Here is a 27,306-nt window from a genome sequence, read left to right as displayed (position 1 = left end):
CAGCTGTCATCCAACCGGAGCCTCCCATAAAAAATCTGGTTCATGAGCTGCTGTGAAAACCAACGCTTAAAAAACTCTGAATTCAGTGATACTTAGTAATAATCCTTCTGTTTTTATGTAGATTTGATATCTAGATATCTAGATTTATAGTTCCTTATTTCTTTGATAGTGTTTATATGGTTTTGTCATGGCCTTTGTCTAGTACAATAAAGCTTATCTACATCTAGTAATAATCCAAAGGCTCAAGCAGCAACACACAAAACCAGCTAGGGTCTATGGACACTTCGTTCTTTGCAAAGACACAGTAAACTGTTTCACGAGTCAGAGGAAGTGAATCATCCCAGGGACAAGGGTTCACAGAGTCTTAGGGTTCTATATGGATATATTTGAGAGTAAGAGCAAAAGTTCTTACTGCGTTTCTGTTAGGGAACGGAAATGCCTGCACCTGCCATTTTCAGAGGACTGAATGGTTCCATTGTCACCCACCTGAATCACACTTGAAAGCTGCAGCATTAAGAGAAGACTTCCAAGTCTGAGTAAGACTAGCTAATTAATTCCCAAAAGAGAGTTTTCATACCACCTCAAAGACTTTTCAAAGTGGCCCCTACCTTCGGCTGCTATACAAGTGAAGATGAATCAAGGAATGTAGATGCATGTGTAAATACATCCGCACACATCTTCAGCCTTTTTCGGCCCAGGACTCGCTTTTTTACTGTATCCTGTGACACTGTCAATCTTTGGCCCCATATGTATGCATGTTCAAACTGCGTCATTAGCTGTAAAGGAGAAAGAATTCTTGCAGAAGAGGGAAGGAGGTGTGGCATCTGCAACTATATTGGTATTAAAGGTTAAATAGTTTTGCCTTCCTTTGCATTTGGTCTCTCCAAGTCTTTCTGTTTTCCCTTTTCCTCTCCACTTAAAACCAAAAGCGTGCTGAGGTCACTGCTGTGAGACCCAGCAGCTAAAGCCCATTGCCTTTGAAAGTCTATCATCCTTGGGGGATTCCTGTCCCTTTGCCAAAGGAGGATGAGCACCTCTGTCTGCCTTGGAGAGCTGTCTCAGTCCCCACTCTTGCCAGGAAGGTATGCACAGACCTTCACAATACATTGCAAATCACAATACATTGCATATCACAATACATTGCAATACATTGCATATTGTGGAACCTCAGGGCTGAGGGCCAAATGTGGCCCTCCAGGCCTCTATAGCTGCCCCTCTCCAGGTCAAACCCTTCACTTTCTCCACTCCATCCCCTCCTTGAGTTCTTTTGCCTGGCTGGAGTAGGTATTGTGTCCATTTCACAGACAAATAAGTCTGGGACCTAGGGTATTTTCTGGGTAAAGCCTCCTGCAGCTGCTGTTAGCTTCTATGAGCCACACTTCCCAAAATAGGACTTGAAAGCACTATTCAAATAAAGGCTGTGCTGGGGGGCGGGGGGACTGGCACCAGAACTCTTCAAATGACGGACGCACAAAGAAGAGCTTGCTAGATCAGGACAGTGGTCCGTCAAGTGCACCATCCCATTATCACAATGCCCAATGGGAAGTCCACAAGCAGGACTGTGTAACAGCCATCCCCCATCCTCCAGCTTCCCAACAGTGGAGGAAGGTAGCCTTATCCACTACAAATTTATCTAAACCTATTTGAATACCACTTGAAGAGCTGGAGAGGAGGCAGAACTTGGCAAAGCCAAGAGAGAAAGCTGCTTTTGCTGCTTTAAAAGGATACCCTTGGCCCACCATAAGGGCACTATAAAGGGACACACCCACCTATAATGCCCTAATGCATAGTAAAATCACTGTTCCTGGGACTGCCAGGGGCACGGGATGGAATGATACCTAATCCGCAGTCCTATGCACACATACTTGGGAGGCAAATCCCATGAAATTTAGCATGGTTACTGCTGAGTATGCACAGGATCCAACTGCACAATTACACTTTCTTAGCGCACTAAGAAATCCAATTTTCAAGATCCTTGTCAGGTTGCAAGGCGGGGAGGGAGGTCGGCGGCATTTTCGGTTTTGCCTCAGGCGGCAAAACCTCTTGGGCTAGTCTTGGGCTAGATGCCTACATTATAGTTGAAATCCACTGTAGTCAGGCATATTGAAGCCCACTGAAATCAACGGATTTACATATATAACTCGTGTGTCAGTTTAAGCCTCAACAAGTGAGGCCTTGACCTGCACCTGTTCAGAGTGTCAGCCAGCCATGCCCTGTTCCTATGTACCCCATTCCGTTTCACCTCCTTTTTAGTTTTTTCTCTGCTCAACAGACACCAGAAATGTGCACTAGGACAACGTAAACACCATACATTTAAAGCGCACCCCCCAAAAAAAAAGAATCCTAGGAAGCGTACTTTATTCTTCAAAGAACTACAATTCCAGCACCCTTAACAAACTCTAGTTCCCATGATTCCAAGCCCCCCCCCCCCCAGCTTTTTTGGAGGGGAAATGTGCTTTAAATGAATGTTGTGTATGCAACCTTAAGTTAACCCCGTGTCATCCTCCAGAAGCTGGAAGGTGCCTCTTTAATGCAGGGAACGTCCTGTCTTCATGTGAAGTCACAGTACTACCTTGCAGGGTGAGGTCCACAAGGAAAGGAGACTCCCCACTTCAGAAAGTCACCCTCCAACTTGTGAGGGGAGGAGATAGCAACAGGGGGGAGAGTTATTGCACTTGTCCCTGCTGCTTCCCCCACCCCCTTGGGTGCTTGAAGAGGGCAATTGGTACTCACTAAAAGTGGCTGACCACCCTAGGTATCCTCGGAGGCCCCAGTTTGAGGGGGGTTTGTTTGAGGACTCTATAAAATATCCCAGGATATGTCTATCATACACATATACTTGCTCAAAAGGAAAACCAGTGAGGGAACATAATATATATATTTACAATAAAACGACTGTAGAATCAGAAGGTGAGAGAGAAAGAGCCTCAGTGGTACAGACAAACATTCTCTTTATTAAGCTACACATGAATTTTTTTTCCATTAGTCAGAGAAAGAAATTGGCAGTGTCTAATAAGATCACAGAAACCTCACCGATTGGTAATAGAAAGGCTTAGAAAGACCTGGCGCTTTTAGAATGAATATATATATATATATATATATATATATATATATATATATATGCTTGTGTGTGTGTGTGTGTGCATGTGTGTGATATATATATATATATATATATATATATATATATATATATATATGAATTTCTCTTTATTTTAGTCTGTTTTTAGACAGGTGCAGTTGGCTTTTTCCAGCAAAGGTACCTCTTAAAAGTGAAACCGTGAAGACATCTGATCGCTAACCAAAAAGTAGATATGACAAAGGGTCATGAAAATGGTGGCTTTTTAAATAATGTAAACACTACATTCGATTTTTGTTTTTGTTTTACTTTTTTTGGTGGTTTTTTCTGGTGTATTTTTTATTTTTTTTAAGAGAGTATTTTATTTTTTTCTTTGTTTTTTGTATTTTTCCCCTTTTGTTTTTGCAGCACAAACACCCCCACATGAGAGAAAGAGAGAAAACACCATTCACTAAAAGGAAGGATTATAAGGGCAAGGGTGCAAGGGAGGAAGAGGAAGCAGCATGAAAAAAAAGTATTCACAGGGAAGCATGGTGGGGGATTAAAAATGAGAATGGAACAACAAAAATAATGCCCTCTCAATTTAAACTAACCCACTTAAAAAAAAATATTAAACAGAAAAAGGAAAGGACATTGGTAATGCATAACACAGTGTCATTCAGAAGGGAAAAAAGTCAAAGACAAGAGCATTTAGGGAGGCCAAAGACAGCTGTGCTTATTATTATTATTTTTAAAAATACAAATCCAGAGAGTGAACGAGACAATTCAGAACAGTGAATCATTATTAAACGAGAAAGTTAAAGAGACATCCCTCTCTGCTTGCCTGGCCCACTCTGAAGGCAGGTGTGTCGGATCATCGTGTAGACAAGAGGCTTTTGGGGAGAGAACGCTTTCCTGGAGCGGGCAACAATTAGTACAGCAACGATTAAAATACAAAGAGCCACTAACAATTCCCACTGGGATTCTGTTGCTGACAATCTTTTTGCACCTAAATGTTACCACCTACAAGGTCATGGCTAAGGTGAGTGAGATGCAAGGGCAAAGGAAGGGACTTGCCTCCATTATCCCATCCCCCCTGAGCAAAAAGCAGCACCTGTAATAGTAGAACGGGAGAGGGAAACTGGGAGGCCCATAACTCCTCCGTTTTGTTTTATTTTTTATTTTGCTGCATTTCCCACAGATGTAGGGTGCCTTGTTGGCTGGGCAAGCCGTTCCTGAACTTTCTCGGCTGATCCCCAATAGCTGGCAACCCTCTATATGAAAGGTTGTTGGGGTCTGCGTCTTAATGGCCATTAGAATCTGCCAAGATTTAAGATGGCGGTTTGTATGGGTCAGACTTCTGCTTGCTCAAAGGTTTCACCCTACCAGTGCCAACAAGCAACCGGAACCAAGTCCAATAGAAAATGTCTCTCTTAGAATGGGTTCACAATGTCAGTGTGTGTGTGTGTGTGTGTGTGTGTGTGTGTGTGTGTGTGTATTTATAGATCTCTGTGTTTTGTGTGTGTGTTTTAAATAAAGCAAGAGGGGAATCGGGGGTGGGGAGAGACCTTTCTGTTCTTTTCTTTCTTAACAAAATCCATAAGGAAGTCAAATCTTTAATTTCTCTTCTTTACCCTTTCATCATCATCATTAAAAAATTCTCTTTTTGTTTGTCTTAGGTTCTAAATGTAAAGACTAGTCTAAAACCAGGTTTTACACAGCAAACCAAAGAAGTGCACAGCCACCATTCCAAAAATTCAGGACATCAGACACCGAGGCGATATGGAAGGCTGCGTGTCTTTATATAAAGGCTCAAAGTTCATGCTACTAGTGAAGAGGATCCGTGCTGGAGAATCAGAAATGGAGAGTTGGGGGTGGGAGGCCCACAGGAGGCCTGGTCTGAACATAAATATTGGGTGGATGGGAGCACGGAGACCCGGAATCAAATATATTAGAAAAGGAGTAATCCTCCAAATAAAAGCTGTACTTAAATTGCGATAAAGGATGGGGGATGTTCTCCCCACCATCTCTCCTGCATAAAGAGCTTGAGCACGGACTGTTTGTGAGAGAGGGGGAATTCTTCCACCTGACCTGCGGGGCGTAGGAGGGATGCTATCTCAGGTACAACTTTCAAATTGCTGATAGAAATTCCCTTTGCCAGTCTCCCATGCTGGTTTAAAGAAGCAGAGACAGAAGCAGGCCCCTTTCTTTATACTCCTGAAGGATTTTATATATAAACATGGTCAACGAAGGGTGCTGGCCTGTCACCTCTATTATAACCCTATTCTGTTTCTTTCTCCCCGCAAGCTCCCCCTCAGTTTCCCCCCTTTTAATAGGTTTTAACTACTCCATAGCTGAACGGAACTGAGGATCCCTGAAAGCTCAGCGGCCCTGTGGCAAATGATGCATTGCAGCAGCAACTTAGATGGTGGTACATCTTTTTTAAAAATCCACAGGAACTGGGCAGGGGAAGCCATCCTTCCCCGCTCATACCCTAAAGCACCCTATGCACAAAGGAATCTTAAAAAAAATAATATTACCACTTTTTTCTTTTCTTTTTTTAAGAAAGTTGATTCCTTTTAAAACTCACGTAGTATCTTATGCTATGTGGATGGCGAGTTTAGAAAAATTCAGAGTATGGTCTTTTTTCTTTCTTGTTGCTTTCCAAAAGCATCTTTTGCAATGAATTACCTGCCATGACTAGTGCAATCCGATGCATGTCTACTCAGAGGTAAGTCCTGCTGCTTTCAATGGGGGCTTACTCCCAAGTCAACAGGTATAGGCTTGCAGGCAACGTTACTTTAGCAGAAAGGAAGGATTTTAAGGTGATGTCAGGGGCATCAGTGCTACCCAGTGCTCTTCTGAGGCAAACTAAAATAAATAAATAAAAGGAAAAGGAAAAATGTTTTTATATAAAAAATTTCATTATGCCTTTTTATTTACCAACTTGCATGATTCATCATCATCATCATTATGATTATTATTATTATTGTGTTTGTGTTTGCATGTGTGTGTGTGAGAGAGACTCATATTTTGTTTTGCCTTTTTTTTCAAATATTTTATTTTATTTTCCTCTCGCTGTGATTGTTTCCAAATAAGTTGCTTGCTATACAGGATGGGATGGAGAAAAGGGAGAGGGGTCAGTATAAGCCGCAGCCTCGGAGGTTGTTGGCAATGATGATGTCGGTGACGGCATCGAATACCACCTGGATGTTACCCGTGTCTGTCGCACATGTCATGTGACAGTAAATCTCCTTGTTGGGCGAGCGGTTTTTGCTTTCAAATTGTGCTTGGATATAGGCTGCAGCATCTTCATATGTGTTGGGACCTGCATAGAGAGGGAGGGAGGGGTAGGAGACATTTTAAAAAATAAAAAATAACGTTATAAAAATACAAATACAAAACTCAGCACAAGTTTAGATGGTAGCTATAAAATAAGAACAGGAGAAGAGCCTCACTACTCAATCAGGTCAAATGCTTATCAAGTCCAGCATCCTGTTCTCACAGTGGCCAACCAGATGGGAAGCCTGCAAGCAGGACTTCTCAATGGACTGCAAGCAAAATTTATTCACGGGAATGATGACTAATACCAACCAAACATACTCCTCTGTGCATGCGGATTTTAGAACTTCGGAAACGGCCTCAAAAAGGTCAGATCTCATAGTGGTCGACCGGATGCCTGAGGGAACTCATGAGTGAGCCCTCTCCTCACTGGTATTCTAGAAGTAGGATTCGTAAGGATGTGGGAAATAAAGTTATTGGAAATGTGATCTGATGCTAATCTGGGAATTGGGCTCTGAATATAATGAGCTATTTTCCTGAAAGCAGCTTTGTTTGCCAAATCCACTTCCAGATCAATCTGAGGTGAGTCCACTAAATTAGGTGGATCTGAACCATTTCTTCCTAATCTGAATGCATATTTGAAACACCCCCCCCACTCCCCTAGTATGTGTTAAGGCTCAATGATCACTCATTTTCTTGACATGCTAGTTTTTAAAAATATATATTAATAATACTGGGAGTGTTTGCATGTTGGGGTGGGGGGCTTTCAAACATGCAACCCCCCCACTTGCCCTGTGAAATGGCACAGCCTGGCAGAAGCTGCCTTGTGTGATTAGTCTGATGCTTTTTTTCTGCTCATAGACGGCCACTTCCTTCCCACTGATGAGAATCTGCCAACTCTCTGTGACATCATGGTAGCTCAGCTGATGCCTCGGGCAGAAAACAGGAAGGCAATCAGCCAGAGTATGTAGTCTGTTTTCTAGGGGAGTTATCTCTCAGGCAGGACTGGATCAAATATCTCCTGGTTTACACTTGGGGTTTCAGCAGACTCTGCTCCATGGGTCAGTCTGTTGTTTTTCGTTTGCTCCACAGCTGGATCTTGAACACCTCAGGCGCTGCCATTACATACCTGTATATTCAGGGAAGCAGATGGTCAGAGGTGATTTCTTGATCTTCTCACCAAACAGGTCTTTCTTGTTGAGGAAGAGAATGATGGAGGTGTCAATGAAGAATTTGTTGTTACAGATGGAATCGAAGAGCATTAGAGACTCATGCATGCGGTTCTATGGCAAGGCACATATAGGAAGAGAAGAAAAGAAAGACAAAGAGCGAGAGAGAGAGAAACAGAGAGAAAGAAACAGAAAGTTAGGATTAGAGAAAGAGAATAGTTACCAAACCAGCAACTGAGAAATGATCAAAGATCCACGTGTACCGAAAACCCAAAGAGTTACATATCATGAAAAAGTGAAGTCAAGAAAATGGGTGGTGTTATGATGTCTTCAGCACCTATTCTCCACCTAGCTTTTCTGTGTCATTTAGACAAAGCTCTCCTGGAAAGATATGCCCATGAGAATTACAGAGAAACAACAGTTGCCATATCTGTCAATTAGGATCAGCTTAAAAAAAAGCCCTTCCCAACCTGTTGCCCTCCAGATGCTTTGGGCTACAATAGCCAATAGTCCCAGCCAAGATGGCTGCATGATGTTCGGGATGATAGGAGTTTTGTAGTCCAAAACACCATACCCTCCAAGTGTCCCTGTTGTCCAGGGACAGTACCGTATTTACAGAAGCCACCCCACTTTTCCTTAGGACATCCCTATTTTCAGTGGAGAAATGTTGGAGGGCATGACACACCTGTAGGGCAAGTAGGCCTGCCAGAGAAGGCTGAGCGAAAACATCTCAGAGCAATGAGCTCTTAGAACCCTTTATGATGGTTGGTTGTTAAAGAAACAAACCAAAAGGGCTGAGCCTTAGGTGGAGAGGACAGAGAAAAGATATCGCTGAGGTACATGGGAAAATGTCCCGTTTCATTCTGATTTGTTTACAAGGAGATTAGATGATGTTGGCTATTTAATGAGCATTCAGTCTGATTTGTTTTCAGGGAGGTTAGATGGGAGTGTGTCAAAGGAAGGGCTATCAGTACACTTTCCAAGGCACTTCACCATCCTTTTCCTTATTGCAAAAACCCACTCTTTGGGGGAAGCAGGTTTGTTGTGCAAAACAACCTAACCAGCTATAATGAAAGAAAACTGAATTTGCCAGTGTGTGATTGGATCCCACCTGAAAGCAGGGACAGTCTGGAAGCATCAGACTGGCTTAACATGGTGTGCAGGAGGTGTTGCACAGAAATCATTAAAACTTAGGCTAGGACAGTTTTCAGGTTGCTCCAAGAGCTCCTGGTCCAAAGAAATACAAAAGTCATTATCTGGATCCATGTCTAGCGCTAATCATTCTATAAACAGATGCAGCCCCAAACAGGCCTCATTTATTTGAGGGACTGATACCTTGCCTTTCAAGAAAGCTATTTCCAACCAGTATCTTCTCTAACAATTTGACTTTTCTTACTCCCAAACCTTGGTTCCCAAGGGCTTGCCTCCCCAGGTTTAAAACTATATATATATATAGACTCTTGTGAGACATATACCTTTATTTAGAATATTTCTAGGCTTTCTTTTTAGGATATAATCCTCACAAGCCAGTTTATAATCAGAATCAAAATACTTTAAAGCATAAAAGTATTTTATAACTTTTTATACATTTTTATACTTTATAATGGTATAAAAATGTATAAAAAGTTATAAAATAGCATCTTAGAAAGAGTATAAACCATTTTAAAAATGGTCCATAGCTTTCAGGAATTTCACATACAAAAATTAACCACTGAAATCTTCCCCAATCTTGTGCCCTCCCTAGGTTTTGGACTACCACGTCCACCAGCCAAAGTCAGCTGATGGAGTTGTAATTCAAAACATACAGAGGGCACCAGATTAGGAAATGCTGCTCTTTGAAATACACGAGCTTTTAAAAGCCTTCTGAAGATCTTTATAGCAAGGATCAAAAGTGCATTTTGCTGGAGGCCCAGTTATGGAGCTCCCTTCGAGTTCCAGTACATAACACTGAAGATGATCAGTATTGACATCTCAAAAAACCACAGCAGCACAGAGTCTCCACCTGACTTTCCCCATCCAAGCCTTAGTGTCACCACTTGCATATTTCCCAAAAAGATGATGCAGATTGGCATAAAACATGCACGTCCAAAGCGAGATAAATGTTCTTATATGGTCACAGACCCAGCATAAATAAATTAATACACCAAAATAATACAATTTCCAACACACACTGAGTTAAGAAATATGATACTTAGAACCAAACAAAGACAAAATTAAATCAACAAAACCCCTTTATGGTCTTTGCAGCAGAAAGTAGAAACCCATCAACTGTTTCCAATATTATCTTGTTCATGTTAGTTAATAAGTAAGTTAAATACCATCCAAAAGTCCTTCTTGAGTTTCCCATTTTTTTTGTATTCTTTTTCAGGGCACTTGAGAGAGTCTTTAGACTTTCTTTATTGTTTGGATGAATGAAGGGTTGAGCTTAATTTATTGTTACAAGATGGCCATGGGTGCTGTTTGTCCCCCTTCCCACCATTTCCACAAAACATTTCCTTAGTGCTTCACAGCTTTCCCGGCTGCCTGCACTTCCTGATTTAGAAAAGCTCTGGGGGGAAAGTTATGCTATCTCCCTGGAGCATTAACTGAAACATTTGATGACAGGAAAGATGGCTAACAAGTAGAAATAGGGAAGAAATTTGATTAACTTCACATTTAGAGGTGAACCTACTTAATTCACACTTTCTGAAATAACACACAAACCAAAATAGAGCCAATCTTCAAAATGGACACTTCTCTGAATTCTACAATGCAGTTCTCCAGCCAAGTAAGGACACTTCCCAAAATTAACATACCCTGTTATTAGTGCTGGGGAAGGAGAGGGCAAATACTAGGCCAGAGGAGAAGCGGTCACATACTGCTGGAGTGAGAGTCCTATAGCATGGAACTGTGCTCTTCATGGGTGGGTGATGGCGGGTGAATACTTGTCCCAGGTAACAACTGAGGGTGGGTTAAGCCTGATCTTGTTGTACAGCAGGTATCTCCCAGTTTGATGTTTCTTGGCATTGACTGATAGAAAACCTGTTAGTTTTGAATAGCTGGCTGTGTGAGAGTATACTTGTCTCTGGTATGCGTCTGGGAAATGAGGGGGTGGGTAGGAATGGGGTGCCTATTTCCAACCCAGTGTTCATGGGGAACAGGGCTTACCCTCTGCCTGCCACCTCTTGTGGGGTGGACATTGGCTTTAAGCCCTGTAGCCATAAGAGAAGCCTTGTTGAATCAGATGAAAGGAATATTGTTCTTGGAATTTCAGAACATAAGAAGAGCCCTACTAGATCAGGCCTAAGGTGTATCGAATCAAGCAATCTGTTCTCACAGTGGCCAACCAGATGCCTCTGGGAAGCCTGCAAGCAGGACAGGAGTGCAGCAGCATTCTTCTTCACCTGTAATTCCTGGCAACTGGTTTTCAGAGCCACTGATAACCTTATCCATCATGAATTTGTCTAATCCCCTTTTAAAGTCATGCAAGTTAGTGGCCATCGCTATCTCTTGCGGGAGCAAATTCCATAGTTTAGCGACGGAGAACACTTCCTTTTGTCTGTCCTGACTCTTCCAATATTCAGCTTCATTAGATGACGGCCCTGAGTTCTAGTATTATGAGGGATGGAGCAAAACTTCTTATCCTTTCTGCAACTATACTATGCAGAATTCTATCTGCCTCTATCTGCCTTCTATCACATGTTCCCAAAGAGACAGGACAGACTTTCATCGTTTTCCTAAACTAAGCTGGCACCAACACCTTCTGGTGCACAGCAGATGGAAAAAGAAGTCTGCAAATCACATGGCTACCCTAAAGTTAGTCTTTGCTGGCTCTCAAAGAGGCATTGCCCTCAAAGGAAGCATGTCTGTGTCAGGGTTGAGCCCAAGAGAGAGTTTTAAAGGGGCCTCTTTGACCTCCTGTTCCTTTGAACAGCTGGGCCATTTGGCTTCCCTACTGCATCGCAATTAAACATCCCTGCATTAATTGGAAGAAGAGTACATTGCAACAGTTCTGGCTATTAAAACCTGCCGAAAGTCAAACGCAAACCACCTCATAAAACAATTTGCCAAGTCAGAACTAGGAAATGGGATTCAGATAGTGTACTGGGAATTGACTGTCCAGAAACCCCACAAATGACACTTGTTACACAGAGAATTTCCTGCTTTCCTGCTTTGTTTTGAGTGCCACCATATATTAATGGCTGGGGATCTTATGTAGGAAAAGAGCTTGTTACAGAAGCAGGTTGGCCAACTGGTGACTGCATCTTGTGTAAGATAATGACTTTCAGGCACAAAGCAATGTCCCCATTGGAAGAATGGTTTGCGATGGTGCGATGACGAGAATATGGCAGAAAAGGGGGAAGCCTTGCAGGCCTTTACATGAGCAGGATTTAGGTATGTAGAGCTTGTCTACAGAAGTCTCTTCAACATGAGGCCCTCTAGATATTTTGGGCTACAACTCCCATTAGTCCCAGTCAGTGTTGCCCATCAGCCACCATCCAGTAATTAATCTAATCCAGGGATAGCCAACATGGAGCTGCCCAAACGTTGCTGGACCATCCCTGACCATTGGCCATGCTGTTTGGGGCTGATGGGAGTTGGTATCCCATCTAGAGGACATCATGTTGGTTGTCGCTGATCTAACCCTTTCAAAAAGACACATGCAGCACAGCCCTCTCAACTCCAATGTTAGTTCCACTGTGGTCAACAGAGTCCCAAGTAAGCATACTTAAGGTTGCAGCTTTACTCCATCGTTTTGCAACTATGCAGAGAGTGTCTACGCACACACAATATGTACGTCCATTGGCTTTGTTCAGAACTTTAGCTGAAAGTGTAGTCATTGGGAGTCACCAGCTCAGTGCAGTAGTCACCAACCCAGTTCCTTACCCCATGCATCCACTTAATGTGCAAAAAGGATGAAACATTCAACTTACCATGGAGGAATCCTCACTGGGCAGAAATTTCCTTATGAAGAAACATGTATTATGCCACTCACAAACCTATTTACAGCCCTGCTGCATCAGGCCAAAGGCCCATCTAGTCCTACATGTTGTTCTCATAGCAGTCAATGAGATGCCTATGGGAAGCCCATAAGTAGGACCTGAGTGCCACAGTGCTCTTTAACTTCTGATTCTTAGCATACTGCCCTTGGCAGTGGAGGCAGATCAACATCACTAGTAGCCACTGATAGCCTTATCGGCCACAAATTTGTCTAATCCTCTTTTAAAACCATCCAAGTGGGTGGCCATTGCTACAACTTGGTTTTGGGTGTTCTCTAGTTTTACCTATGCACCATGTGAAACAGGACCTCTTTTCACCCATAACAGACAAAACTGTTAATCATTCTGCGATTTCCTTGAGGCTTTCTCAGAAGAGGAAAACCCAATAAAATATCTCAAACGCTAGAAAAGAGCTGGCATTTTATTAACATTTGGTAACTAATAAATACATTACTGACAGCCAATAAATTATTACAATAAGAATCAAAAGACCTATTAAATCAACAGACAGTCATTCGCACTCCATACAAAATGACAGTTAATAATGGTTCAGAACAATCAAATGTGCAAAAAAATTAAAAACAAAATTCAGCAACTAACCAGCAAAGAAAAAGTAGGATTTAGCAAGCATCAAGGGCCCTTCAAAATTTTTGTATTTATTTATTTAAAGCATTTCCCTAAAAAATAAAAAAATCTACTGTGGGGGAAAGAAGGGTGGGAGGCCAATGACGACCAAGTGTAAAGATGGTTGGAATGCAAGTTTAAAGAATATAGCTGAATTGTTACATTAGGACAAGGGCAAAATGGTTTGTGCCAATCTAGTGATGCATGCACACAAGAAGCAGGCTTTTCAAAGTGTATAACTAGCCTAGCCTTCCCCAACCTTTGGATTTTGTGGACTACAACTCCCGTCAGCCCTAGCATCATATAGCAGTGCTGGATGGAGACAATGGTACTTGTAGTCCAAAGCATCTGGAGTGGACCAGGTTGGTGGATGTTGTCCTAACTGGATGATGAACTGTGTCTGCAAACTTTGCATGTGGGTCATCCCCCAATACTGTTGCCAGGGGTGCATGTGTGCAACCAGGGTCAAAAATTGGGCAACCCACCAGTTTAGGCCCTCCCCCCACATCAAACAACTGATAGGTGCCATGGCTGATTTTCTGACAGGGAATGCATCTGCAGACAGTGGGACTGACATCTTGGCTTGAAAACCTACTTCAAGGTGCAACCCAGAGTGCACCCTGAAGGGTTTATATCAGGGATGGGGAACCTTAGGCCTCTCCATCCAGCACTCAATACTCTCTCCAGGCCACACCCACTTCCACTCAGGAAACACCCCTCACTGGCCCTGCTACACACTCTCTTTGAATGCTTTTGATCGGCTGTAGTGTGACTTAATATAATGTCTCTAGCTTGGCAGGATGAAGGACGGAAATTGTGTGTGTGAGAGAGTGGAAATCTCTGGCATGTGTGGCTTGAATAAGCTGAAGGTAAAACTCATACCTGTTAGTCTGGCTACTTTGGCCTCTGGCCACACCTTTGGCACATGACCCCTCAGACAGGAATGTGTCCCTCAAGCTAAGAAAGCTTCCTTACCCTACCCTTGGTTCCCTCTTTGGAGGAGTCTATAGTGAAATAAATGAGTGAGGACTGAATGAATGAGTATCAAGAATCTCTCCAAGCCACAAAGCAAAACTAAGAGAAGAACAAAGTACAGTCATACATTGGTTTTCGAACAGCTTAGTTCGTGAACGTTTTGGCTCCCGAACACCGCAAACCCGGAAGTGACTGTTCCAGAGCTTCCTGCAGACAATCAGAAGCCGCACTTTGTTTTCCGAATGTTTTGGAAGTTGAACAGACTTCCGGAACAGATTCCGTTCGACTTCCAAGGTACAACTGTAGTGTGAAAAACGCACACGTCTACTTTATTACCCTGGCTGTCATCTTGCAAACGATGGGTTGTAAAACGGAACCAAATATACAGAGAAGAAAATAGTTGTAAGAGGGAAATCCTCTGTATTGGGTGGCGGGGAGAGACACTTTCAAAATCAACTAATTAAGGCTAAGATGCAGAACCATAAACCCATGGTAGGGGCTGCCCCAAGTTCTTCAGCAGTTGCAGCAGTCTTATTTATGTGCTGCACATAAAACCTAGGGTTCACAGCCAACCCCCCCCCCCTTATGCATCAAGGCAGATGTGTGTATGTAGAAACAGGCTTCCATGTGCATAAATGGCACGGTGCACAGTTGGTACACATCAAAATGGTTGGGCACATCTTCTGTTGCCAGTGGCGTAGCGTGGGTTGTCAGCACCCGGGGCAAGGAAAGTAATTTGCGCCCCCTAACCCGTGGATTTGCGCCCCCTAACATGTGGATTTGCGCCCCTAACCCTAACCCCCAGATGTTGCGCATGGTGTGGCCGGCCCCCCCTGCACCCCCCACGCTACGCCACTGTCTGTTGCCAAAGGGAAAGTGCTGCTCTGCCCCAGAGACTCTAGCTCAGCAGTCAAGCACCTGCTCTGCATGCCAAAGATCCCAAGTTCCTGGCATTTCACCTGCTTCTCATGAGTAAGCATTCTCTCTGAAAAGGACTCTGGAGAGCCAATAGCAGCCAGAGGAGCAACTAGAGGTGGAGGAGGAATTCAAGTTTGCTTGCATTTTAATGAGAAACTATCTAATTCACACTTTCTGAAACAATATGCATTTGGAAACATGGATATTCTTAGAGATTGGCGTGTCTCCAAATGTTGCGATTCAGTTCTCCAACCAAAAAATATTTTTAAAATGCACAGTTTAAGGGAAAACATGCATAAAAATGCATCTATTAGTGAAAATAACACGAAAAACCAATTATATTAAGGGAATCATTTGCAAAAGTGTGCGTATTAGTCAAAACTGCACACATAAATATACTTATTGGGAGAAATTTGTACTGTGCCGACGAATATTCATTAGGATTTGTTTTTTTAAATCTCAAATTGCTGCAGAAATGTGGAGAACTTAATTTGAGATGGGGAAAAAATGAAAAATGTTAGAGAACAGAAATGGACAGATTCCTCCATCCCTAACTTCAACACTGGTGATGGAGCAGCTTCTTCCACCACACTTTGAAAGCAGCTTAGGGAACCCAGGGCGGGCTTCAAGACACGGAGCTCTGTCCTTCAGTACCTCATGGCTGCCCCTGTGGCAGACGCCACACCCTGTTTAGTGGCAGGGTCGACCCTGGCCCTAGTCTATTTCACTTATATAGGACCCTGCTTCCCTGGAACACAAGGGAAGTTACAATGGAGATCTTGCATCTAGGCACTAACCACAACTAGGCTTGCTTAGCTTCAACAAGGTTGCTGCACCAGGCTCCTCCAAGTCATAATCAAAACTGCAGGTTGCTGAGTTGGCTCACTAAAAAAAGAAAGATAAAAAGAAATCCAAAAGCTGCAGCTTGGCGATCCCTTTGGTTACGATAACAGAAGAAAGGTCACAAAGGAATGAGCAAGCTTTTGACTTCAGAAAGGCTCTTTGGCCCCCATCCTAGACACACTTAAACCCACTGAACTCAATGCAGCTTCTTTCTGCATAGACCCATAGAGGATATTTTTTGTTTTGTTTTGCTTCACCTCCAGACTGATTAAGAATTGCTGGGGACACATGAGGCCACCACCTTGCTGAAGCTAAGCAGTGCTTGGGGGTGACTGCATGCATCCCACCTGGGGCTCCAGGACTGAAGAAAGGTGAGCTAAGAGCAAATTCAGAAGATCTGCACAGTTGTCCTTTGTGACCATTCACTGGGTTTCAATAAAGGGATTACCTTGCTATTACTACAGATGTGGTGCTATGTCAATTTCACACATTAAGATGAACGTAACTGAGCAGACCAGGCACCAGGAGACAGCTTTGTCAGGCAGCTGCCAATGGCAAAACGATGCCTCCAAGGCCCTGACGTAGCATTGCTCTGGAGCAGGATCCAACCCTAAGTCTTTAGACAATTCATACAACTCCTGTTTTCCAGTTTTGCCTTTGGCTTAGTAGGTTGGTTTTTTTTACTGCACTTCTTATGGTTTATCAAACTAATCCTATGTTTTAGCAATGTTATTAGAATTGGATGATTGATTTTAACACTGGGAACTCTTTGCTCCAATCTAACCTAAGAAGAAGGTGTTTATAAGGCTGCAGAGATTCTACAATTATTCTCAACAGCCTTCCCCCTAAAGAAGACTTAATAGTGTTTTGTTTTGTTTTTTAAAAAATCACAGCTTGGAAATTGCTGGTCACTGCCATGCTAAGGCCTTGAATACTGCCAAAACTTTCTTTTCTGCAATCAGCTGGAAACAGAATTAAAACAGTGGTTTAAGACGGCAAGGAAAACTTTTTTTTATCCTTCCAGTACCAAACACAGGTGGTATGTGCCGACAGGACAGTAGTTAAATGAGGTTGTTGAGAAACAAGAGGGGTGTATGTGTGTAAGAATGCTTGGAGGAATCCCAAGGTTTGCAGAAGTGCCCTGTATCTTAATAATAATAATACAAACTAAGGTGGCAACTCTCCAACAGAAAGCAGCTCAATGAAGAATGATCATGAGCACTAAGCACGGGTCATCACGGGATGCTCTGTTTCTCCAGAATAGCTGGTTGGGGCCCTAAAATTTCCTTTTAGGAGGAAGGATACAATGCAACATTTCATACAGGCCCCACTCGTTTCTACCCAGTAATACCATCCCATGACTAAGATCTTTCTTTAATATTTATCCACCCACCCGCCATCCCCATTTTTCTAAATAAAAAAGCCGCACAGGTCATAGCCTTTCCTAGGAGAGGTGCTTCAGTCCTCTGGTAAGTGGCTAACTCATAAGGCAGCAGTGGGGAACCTTAGGCCTGAGGGGTGTGTGTCAAAAGCCTCTCAGTCTGGTCCTCAAGACTCTCCCCAGACTCTCCCCAGGCTTCATCTGGCATACCACCTTTTTTTCCAGGCCGCACCCCTCCTCAGCTTCACCCTGCACCTTCTTGCCTGGCTGGAATGTGTCCCTGAACTCCCATAAGGCCTCTTGCTTATCTGGACGGAGGATAATTATTGGGACATCAGTATCACAGGAGGAATTCATAGTCAGATTTGCACAACAACGGCTGTGCAATTGCTATCCATGAATATAAGGTAGATACATACATTCTGCTAACTTCTTACCAATCTCAACTTTCATTCATTCAAACAAACAAACAAACAAACAAACAAACAAACAAACAAACAAACCACTAAGTTTCTAGTTCTTATGGCTGTGACAATATGCTTGAATCTGAACATGCGTGGGTGATGACTTTAAAGGCTTTAATGTCTTTGCCCCTCCCTTGTTGTTAAAAAGACGACTCCAAGAGGCATTATGCAAAACAATAGAATAAACTATGCACATATGCTAAATTTACATAATTCATACAGATTGTGGTATCCAGTTTAACTTGGCACAAAAATTGGATTTATTGGATGCAGAATTTCAACTACTTTAAAACACAGACTATGTGTACACCCATAATCTGAGCATCACAGGCACATTAATGTTGGAAAAGGCATAAACACTAAATAAACAAGCTGGTTTTTTCCCCTGGAGTGACCCCACAAAGGGATTTACTTTGGTACTGAATGTTATGTTATTGCCATTTCAAGAAGCGCAGCGCTCTATTCTGCCAATGGAAAAGAGGAAAGGAAGAGCAGAGTGGAATGAATATGATTGCTGTGGTTACTAGAGGTGGTTGTTGCCTACTGAGATGGTAGGGAGCAAAGCAGGGAGGTCAACAGTAGGTGGCGCCAGAGGCAATGACAGGTGGGGTCAACTATAGTTTTATCTCCATTCTCCTCCACCCGGCTGAATTCTACAAGGGCAACACTGAGACTAAGGAGGAGAAAGCTGACAGGCAGTTCCAATGGTTGCAAATAGAAAGGCAGGCAGCTTGGCTGAGGGCAGACTGAGGCTGTGGGAGCAGACGGGCACTGCCTCATTCACCCTCGTTCATAGACCAGCCTCTATTGGTGGTTAATAGTCCTTGTAGAGGGCCATTGTAACATGAGGAATTTGGGTTGAAAATTTGGCACTATATTAATCACACGGACATACATCTGGTTTTAGTAGTTGCACAGCTTTACAAGGGCAACTAGTATATTGCTTCTTGAAAGAGAGCGAGCGAGATCAAAGTCCTGTTCGACTGCCATGAGATTAAGGCAATAGCAGATTAAAGAAGCGGTCTCAGGATATTCCAGGCAACATTTGCTTTACTAACAATTACCACCTGATTTTTTGCTCTTAAAAATGAGCACACTAGGATTCCCCATAAATTTGCTTTGAAAATGTGGGATGAGGAAATCCAAGAGTTCTTCCCCACATCTCCATGGGTTCAAGGCCCACTATGGTTTGGGATCCTGAGTCCCGTCTTTTAATGCTCACATTTTGGTGTCCTGCTACAAGGTTTGGCAGTGAAATGTAGGGCTTCTCAAGCCTTACTCACCTTCGGCTACCAATAATCCATAATGACACAGGGACTTGAGCTCCCAGACAATGTTATAGAACGAATGTAAACAATTCCATCTCAGAATTTGTATTTTTGAATTCACTCATCAGAGTAAACATCTCATCTATTTCGAAATTTCACATTCATGTATCAGGCATGCACATTTCAGTCCAAATTAGCTTCAGCTCAACTTTGTTAAGCCACTTCCGCCTTAGGAGGAGGTGGAGTTGTGGGCACTCACAACCCCTTCACGTGCGCATGGGTGTGGTCAGCCCTGGGTGATGGGGGGGGGATTCCCAGCTGCATCACTACCCAGGCAACCAAGCCGATTGTTCTGGGGTGTGTGGCCTGATTGATTTAAGCAGGACATAGTGGGAATCTCGCCCCTTTTCACGCTTCCAGCTGCTCCCGTTTTCCCACCCTCCCGCCCTTTAGGTTTTTTCATCTCTTGACCTTGCTATGGACTTCGGTTGGTCGCCGTTGAGGGCCTGTTAGGACTTTTTCCACTTGGCAAATTGGCACTGGCCAATTTTTCGCCTACCTCATAGCAAATCGTCACAGCTTTGTAAGGTTTGGCATTGGAATATTGCTGGAGTAGAGAGGAGGGGAAGTAGCACCATCACCTCCCCCGCACATTGAAGGGTATTCCGTTAAAGGATTCCGGGGGCGTGGCCCTGTCCGAAGCCTGGGGAGTCTAGGGCCTAAGGCACGCCCCCTATCGGTGGCCCCGGGGGAGCTCCTAGTTGATGTGCACCAGCAGGACTCCCTCTACTGGTGGTTAACCCTTCCCGGACTCCATGCAGACAGGCTGGAGTCAGATATAGTTGGTTAGGTCCAATGCTTAAGCCAATACTGCTCACAATCTGTAACCATTAAAGTTGTGGCCTTTTTTAGCCCATTAACCTAATACATTGTTGTCAAGCATCTTATTTATCAGTCTTGGGGGGGGGGGACCTTGTCACGCAACTATTGTTGCTGTGACCCAATGTCCTTTACCCATCTATTTGAGTCTGAGGTCTTTCCCTATTTCTTGCCTTCTCTCTTTCTGTCACCTTCACCTACCCACACATCATTCCGAAACGGCATCTGGCTTGCTGACACTCCAGAGGAAACCCAAATTGAAAAGTCCACATGGGCATTGGTATAACACTGCAAGAACAATCTGTGGATGACTCATTGGAGTGTGTGTATGAAAACTTCATCTAATGAAAAACTAATCCCAACGTATTAGGATTTCGCCAAAATCAACAGACAAATCACTGAAGGTGCCCCTTGCTCTATTGACATATTGGCTTTATACCACTTTAATGGCCACAACTTCGCTCACCCTCAAGGAATCTTGGGAACTGAAGTTTGGTGAGGCTGGTGAGAATTCTTCATTAGAGATCCCTAGCGATGGTGGCTCAAGACATTTTGGTGCATGAAGGAAAGTACCAAATCCTTATGTGGAGGTCAACACTTTAGAAAGTTTCACTCCCTGCCTTCATCTACCTCCTCATTTCACTGCATCACCTTGCTGAGGAGGAGGGTCAGACTTGATCCCAGGACAATTTGCTGACTACAGCCCCAGGATTTCTGAAGACCCTCAGAATAATTTCCAGCCCTCTGCAAGCAATCAGTTCAGAAATAGAATCTGTCCCGCCTCCTGGCAGCCTGCTGTGCTAGGAGAACGAGAGAGATCAAGGGAGGGAATAGAGAGAGAGGGGGAAAGGGAAAGGGAAAGGGAAAGAGATGGGGGAAAGGATGGAGCGAAGCTCCATTGGCTCTGGCTCCACCTACCACTGCCTACTGAAGAGGGATAAATAGGAACCTAGAGAGCTCCTTACACCAAGTCGGACCACTGTCCTATCTAGCATATTAGGGTCTGCACTGCCTGGCAGTGGCTCTCCAGCCTCTCCAGCCTTTTCAGAGCATCTCCTTTTCAAGCCAAAGGTTCCAAGTTTAATCCCTGGCATCTCCAGGTAGCGCTGAGAATTTCCTCTGCTTGAAACCCTGGAGAATTGCTGCCAGTCTCTGCAACCCTGTCCCTCCCAAACAGGGAGGACTAACTCGTGTATTGAGTGTGCCTTATGCTACTTCCTGCAACTTCCAAACCCACCAGCCTGTCCTTGGACCTCTTCCTCTCCTTGCCCTGCCCTTCCTATGAGACCTTCCTTGAGTTCCTGACCCTTCCTTCTTCCTCCCAATCTTGCTTCGTTGCCTACCTGTCTCTTGCCCACCTGCACCACCAAGTCTTGCACCTGACCCCTCTCTGCTCTGGATCAAATCCTACGCTGTCTTCCACTGGACCTGATTCCATCCTTGGATTGCTTATTTCTTCATTTTAAGCCTGCCCATGAACTAGGCTCAATGCCCCCCACTTCCCAGTAAGCTGCCAAGAAATGGTGTTGTTAGAAGTGTGTATCACACCATAATGTTTCTTGTCTAATTTGCCATGCTTACGGCCCTCTTGAAGCAAAAGTGCAACCACTCTAAGCAGGGCTGGTTCTGGGCATTCACCCTTGCCCACAATGCACCATGCGCAATGAAGCGTCCCTCTGGGACAGTCAAGGCAATTGCAATCGTGGTTGCCTGGCACCCATCAGGGCACTGGAAAAGGGGGTTGAGGATAGCAGCAACTACCTGAAGACACAGGATCTGCCCGGCCCCTCCTTGAAAATGGGTGTGTGTGTGTGTGTGAAGGCCTCAGCCCCTCGCCTCTGCATGATACCCTAACACAGTGCCTGCATTCAAATGGCGGTTTATTCTGTTTCACAATTTCCCCCTAACTATTAACTTCCACATCACATTTGAGATTTGACATGTCATAAAAGCCACTCCCAGAACTATAGTAGAATATACTGCAAGCCTAGTGCTAATTTCTGTGTCATCTGCTTCCAGGAAAAATCAATTTGCAAATAATATGGAAATGAGTGCACTGTTCTATGACGGGGGCAGCGGGGGGCACCGGCGGTTATAATACGATAGATCAACACAGCTGCCTGAATTTTTGGACACATCAGAATTTAGCAGTAACACCGCTGTCACTGGGCCTCTGCACTGGGTCAAGCACACAATGTGTGAATCTGCCTCTTGCAAACATGCATGCACCCGTACTCACACAACCCACGCCTCCTATAAATCTGATGAGTAAGCACACATAACTGAAACCACACAATTCCTACAAGGTGGTTCACAAGCACTTTTACCAATTAATAGCAGAGGACTGTCTAAGAAACAATAATTTATCAGCAAGCTGCCCCACGACACTGTGGAAAGGGTTATAAATAGAAACAAAGCAAAGCAAATCTACCACAAAGACAGATTTGAAACGACGATGAACACTTTCAAAAGACTGAGGTAAAAACTGTTATTAGCAATGTAGATGCATTTGGATCTGGGTTTTTCTATCTTTCTACCTTCAGGCAAACTGCTGCAGAGGAACCTCTGCTCTCTGGAGGGAACTCTGCAACATCTCCCAGGGCTGATTTATGTGGGTTTTATTATCATCTGAGTGGGGAAGAACGGGGAAGTTCAGGCCCACTTAGAATATAATTTTGAACTTTGGCAATGCCTCTTGAATGCCTAGATGGAGGATAGAGAAGGGTGGGTGAATTTTCAGAAACTTTGCCTATTGCACAAAGGTCAAATTAACAAGTGTTTCTTCTCCTATTTTTGCCTTTGTCCCTGCCCCCACCAGTGGCATGTGCCCCACCCCAGGCTGCCCAGAAGGAAATGCGGAGAAGGATCCCTACCATTGGAATCCATGCTAGAACACAGCCCACGCTGGGAGTTTCTAGGCAAGGGCGAAATTTGCAAGCAGGTTATTGAAGTATCACAGACGGGTTATTTGCAACAGGTTTTGTGTTTTAGCTTATCAGATTCCAAGCAGAAATGGCAAATGCAGGTTAAATGGAGGATGGGAAGATTGCATTCTGATGCAAACAATGCTGCAAAAACAAAACAAAAAACAAATGTGCATTTCTGAGGGACACTGATCCCATAATAAGCAACTGTCATCTGCCTGTCTTCCTTGTGGCTATGCTTGCAAAAAAAGGTGGTGGTGGCGGCGGCGGCGGGGGGGGGGCAAAAACCTCTCAGAGAAATGTGTTTGCCATTATTGTCTTTTCTCACCAAAGGACCCTGATAATCCAAATGACTTTAGGTTATTCCAGAATTACCAACTATATTCCACTATACACTTATATTTGGACCTGTTCTATTAAGAGGCACTTCGGTATGACTTCTTCAGGCATTCCATTTTTAATTTTGGAAGCAACTAACATGCCCCCCACAACCCTCAGACCTCAATCTAAGCCATACAATCCTGTCCATCTGATTTTGGAATAGAAACTTGAGTTTCAGTGTATCTCCAGATTATTTGACCTTCTTAAGGAACTAGAAAAAGGAGATGGAAACTGGGGAGGTTCCTATTGCCTTGCTTTGGAGAATCAACATTTCATGATGCTCCAATACGTATTTTGGGCAAAACCAGATGTGATACTGAGAGATCTGCAAATAAGGTGTGTGTGTACCTGTGTGTTTATGTGGCCGAAAAGCCTTTTCAATGAGCATTCATCAAGGTTCAGGCAGCTATACATGAACTTGCTTTCAACATAGTTTGTTTCTGCAAAAGTTCAGGGGTGGACATATTGCTTTGTTTGCAATGGGTGCCATGCCTTTGCACTTCCTGCTAAAATCCTGTAAGTTTTCATACCACAAATGCTCCTAGTTCCCCCGCCCCTTCACCGACTTTCTTTTTTGGCACTACAGTACAAGAATGGCTTGCTGGGTGACAATAATGGGTTGGTAACACTCTCAAAGCATTGCAGAGCAACTAATAAAGCAGAATGATGTGCAGACTGTCCACTATAAATCTGCCACTAATGCACTATTCAAGTGTCCATGACATGGTGCAGAAGACACTGGCAAAAACAAAAAACCACAGCTCTGGAGGGGTGCTCAATCTGAACCGTTTTTTTTTTTAAATTGCTATTTATTCCGTGGAGCAAAACATATAGATATCTGATACCAGTATGCTTTACCTCACAGATCAAATGGCAGCTTTAGTGTTTTCTCTTTTTTTTGGGGGGGGGTAATTGAAAAATTGAAACAGAACAACTAAAAGAACTAGCCTTCAGTCTTCTTGGTCCCATTCTGAATCAGCCCCTCCATCTTCAGAAGTCGCCACTAACACTTTTTTTAAGAAACCCACTGGAGATCTTATCCGCACATCTGCCACAGTACATTGAAGTTTGTCCCTTCAATGTCAAACACTTAAGGCTTTGGATTGCCTTCTTAAGAAATAATGATAGCAACTTGGCTCTTGAAACACATATTCTGAGGGCCTTAGCGAAGCCTCCTTTACATTAGTTTCAATATTGGCTCCTGTTGCATGAAGAGAAAGGCAGAGAATGCCATCAAAGCATTTTCAAAAGCAGGGGAAAGGGAAAGGGGAATGAGTGCTGGATTTTCTTCTGTTTGGAGAGTCAGGAAAGAGGGCCATTTTGCTTTTTCTTCCTCTTCATTTCAGAAGGGGCAACAGGCTACCTACCCGCTCCCCCTGGCCCTCAGTGTGTGCATGATAAAACTGTCCTGTGAATGCAAAGCTTTACAGTGACAGTGTTACTTTCACAACATCTTTTTTACGCCGCATGAATACTGAAGTAGGTACTGGACTCTCCCATCTAAAAAACAGTTGTAGGCTTAACATTTGAGAGGGGGGAATGGAGAACAAACCGGTTGTTCTGACTACGAGATTGCTTCCCCAATGGGTGAACGGGAAGGAAGAGAAGAAAGGGAAAAGAAGAAAGGAAAGAAGAGGGCTTTAATACAGTCCGCAGCCACGCAAATTGTTGGCAATGATGACATCAGTTACAGCATCAAAGACAAACTGGATGTTGTTGGTATCGGTGGCACAAGTGATGTGTGAATAGATCTCTTTGCTGGACGACTTATTCTTGCTCTCGTATTGGGACTGGATGTAAGTCACGGCTTCGGTGAAAGAGCTGGGCCCTGCAACAGAGAGAGAGAGACGAAAGCCAGGAGCAAGGTTGTCCTGAAACGCAATACAAAGCCCACCCAACTCAAGTTGACTCCACTTGGAGGTGGACCCAGCTCATGTGGGAATGGGGATAGAAGTTGTGCAGAACCAGAGTTTGGGTCTTTGCAACACTCGCAGCAAAACTTCTTTACACACACACACACACGCACACAAACACACACTGTGCAAATTGTGCTTTATAGTCCTCAGTTCAGTTAGTAATACTGATGAGCTTTGGATGATGCAATTGATGGTCACCCTTAGCATCTATACAGTGTTCAAAACACTTCACATGTTATCTGGAAGCCAAACAACATGTTACGTTAATTGTGTGAATGCAATGAACATGCTTCATTTTTCCAAGTTTAAATTGCAGTTACTGAAATGCCTGGTTAGGACTGGGTTTGCAGTTTTGTGGGGGAAGATAGATTTGACCTCATTAAAATCCCCACTCCTTGCAGTTACCATTAGTGCCAGTGTAAGTTTCCATCCCAGAGATAGCAGTAGGCCTGTGTGGGGGTGTGAGGGTCCGGGGGTGGGGAGTGAAGGGATTTTTCACAGGGGTTAGGGAAGCTTCCCTACACCCCATCCTCCCAATCCTAATCACCCATCCTTCATCCCACAACTGCAATTTAAAATTTATAAAACCCAAAGCACCTTGACTGCAGGCACACAAATAATGTAACGTGTAGTTTGCCTGCCGGTAATTCTCAGGAAAAGGCTGTAACGGAGGCCCATATTACAGATGGGGATAGTGGCTCACTCAGAGCTGCTGAGCAAATTCAGAGACGATGTGAGATTTGAACATGGAGCCTTGAGGCTGGTTTTCAGTAGAGTTCCCCTACACTCACTCTCAGCATTTGAATCGATTTATGAGAAGAAGCATGCTACATTATTGAACATCCTGCCTTCCTACATGTCCTGTCTTGCTCATCTTTTCACAGAGCAACCACTAATAAGCCTCCAGGAAGCCCAGAGTTTACTGGAACACACTCTGAAAATCACTGTAATTTCACTGAGGGCAGGGATTTCCCTTTTTGCCATATAACCAGTCATGTAAGCTGATGGGATGTCATCACCACCATCATTGCTAATGTATTCATATTAATAATAACGTTAGTATTGTGGTACTATCACCATTGTCGTCAAGACAATGTAATCATAGTCATAACTGATATCAAGAAGCATTATGGAGCTGACACCACATTTCTGCACATCCATCCTTAAAACAGGGGTGTGGATCCTGCACCCTGGGGGCCAATCTTGGCCCACCAGGAGGTTCAATTTGCCTCTAACCCTAACTCACCACTGACATGTGGCTCTCAGAAGGCTGCTTAGAAGAGAAGGTGGCCACCAGGCAGAAAAAAAGTTCCCTCCTTGCAACAGGGAGAAGCAAAATAGGAGTGCTTGGATGACATGCATCAGCCTGCAGCTCTCATGTGGGGTGATTTCTTAAGCCAAGCTTCTTGGCTCACCATTTGTGCAAACGCAGCCTGTGTCCTTATTTCCATCCCCTCCTCATGCAAACCTGGAGCTAACTCAGCTCATGTTGGTGACATGAATTTTGCAGCAGCAAAGCAACCTTGATGTGAAACCTTTTGTGTCTGATTACCACGAGCCACTCCCTCTTTGGTCTTCCTCATCTTCCCCACAGTGCTATGAGCATACAACGCCTAAGAAAGCTGCCCTGCCTAATCAGAGCAAGAGCCGTTTAGTCCAGCAACAGCCAGCCAAAGACTTTTGGAGATAAAAAACCCCCAACGGCCTTTCATTACTGCTTGTTACTAGACCAGTGGAACCTCGGTGTTAGAATGTAATCAGTTCCAGAAGACCGTTCGACTTCCGAAACATTCGAAAACCGAGGAGCAATGGGCAGTCGGCAAAATCCATTGAGAAAAAAGAAAAACGCGCAGCAGAAGCCGTTTGACTTCCCAGGTGCATTCAAAAACCGAAGCAATTACTTCTGGGTTTTCGGCTTCCAGCTTCCGAAACGTTCGGCTTCTGAGACACTCAAAAACCAAGGTTCCACTGTATCTGGAATTCAGAGATATACGTCCTTTGAATGTGTAGATTCCATGGAGCCACCATGAGGAACACCCATGGCTCAACTCAGTTCTTTTTTCTGGGGGGACACTGGGGTACGAATACCCCTAAACATTTTGTGAATCTGAGTTTGGCCTCATTGAGGGGCAGTATTTCAATATGAGTAGGAAAATGAGAGTACCCCTTTTTAAAGAAAAAAAGCACTGGCTCAACTGATCCTCCACAAATTGGTCAAATATTAGGCTAGCTAAGCTACTGCCCAAAT

At 43.8% G+C, this 27,306-nt stretch overlaps 1 protein-coding gene across 2 annotated transcripts in view; it reads right to left on the bottom strand.

Annotated features, from left to right (window-relative positions):
- Positions 1-2,934: 2,934 nt before the first annotated feature.
- Positions 2,935-27,306, bottom strand: part of GNAO1 (G protein subunit alpha o1) — a 164,546-nt gene continuing 140,174 nt past the window's right edge. Inside the window, exons 7-8 of one of the 2 annotated variants that reach the window (XM_083515109.1) lie at positions 7,467-7,620; positions 2,935-6,383 (exon numbers count right to left, since the gene is read on the bottom strand). In XM_083515109.1, coding sequence (XP_083371235.1) covers positions 6,196-6,383; positions 7,467-7,620 — 342 coding nt within the window. In that variant the 3' untranslated portion in view covers positions 2,935-6,195. Of the gene's footprint in view, positions 6,384-7,466; positions 7,621-18,078; positions 24,971-27,306 lie in introns of those variants that run through there. The other variant, XM_083515108.1, reaches the window with a different exon arrangement.

This window comes from Podarcis liolepis (genome assembly GCF_965112155.1).
Source record: "Podarcis liolepis genome assembly, chromosome: 7".
NCBI lineage: Eukaryota > Metazoa > Chordata > Lepidosauria > Squamata > Lacertidae > Podarcis > Podarcis liolepis.
This window is presented reverse-complemented; position numbering and strand designations above follow the sequence as displayed.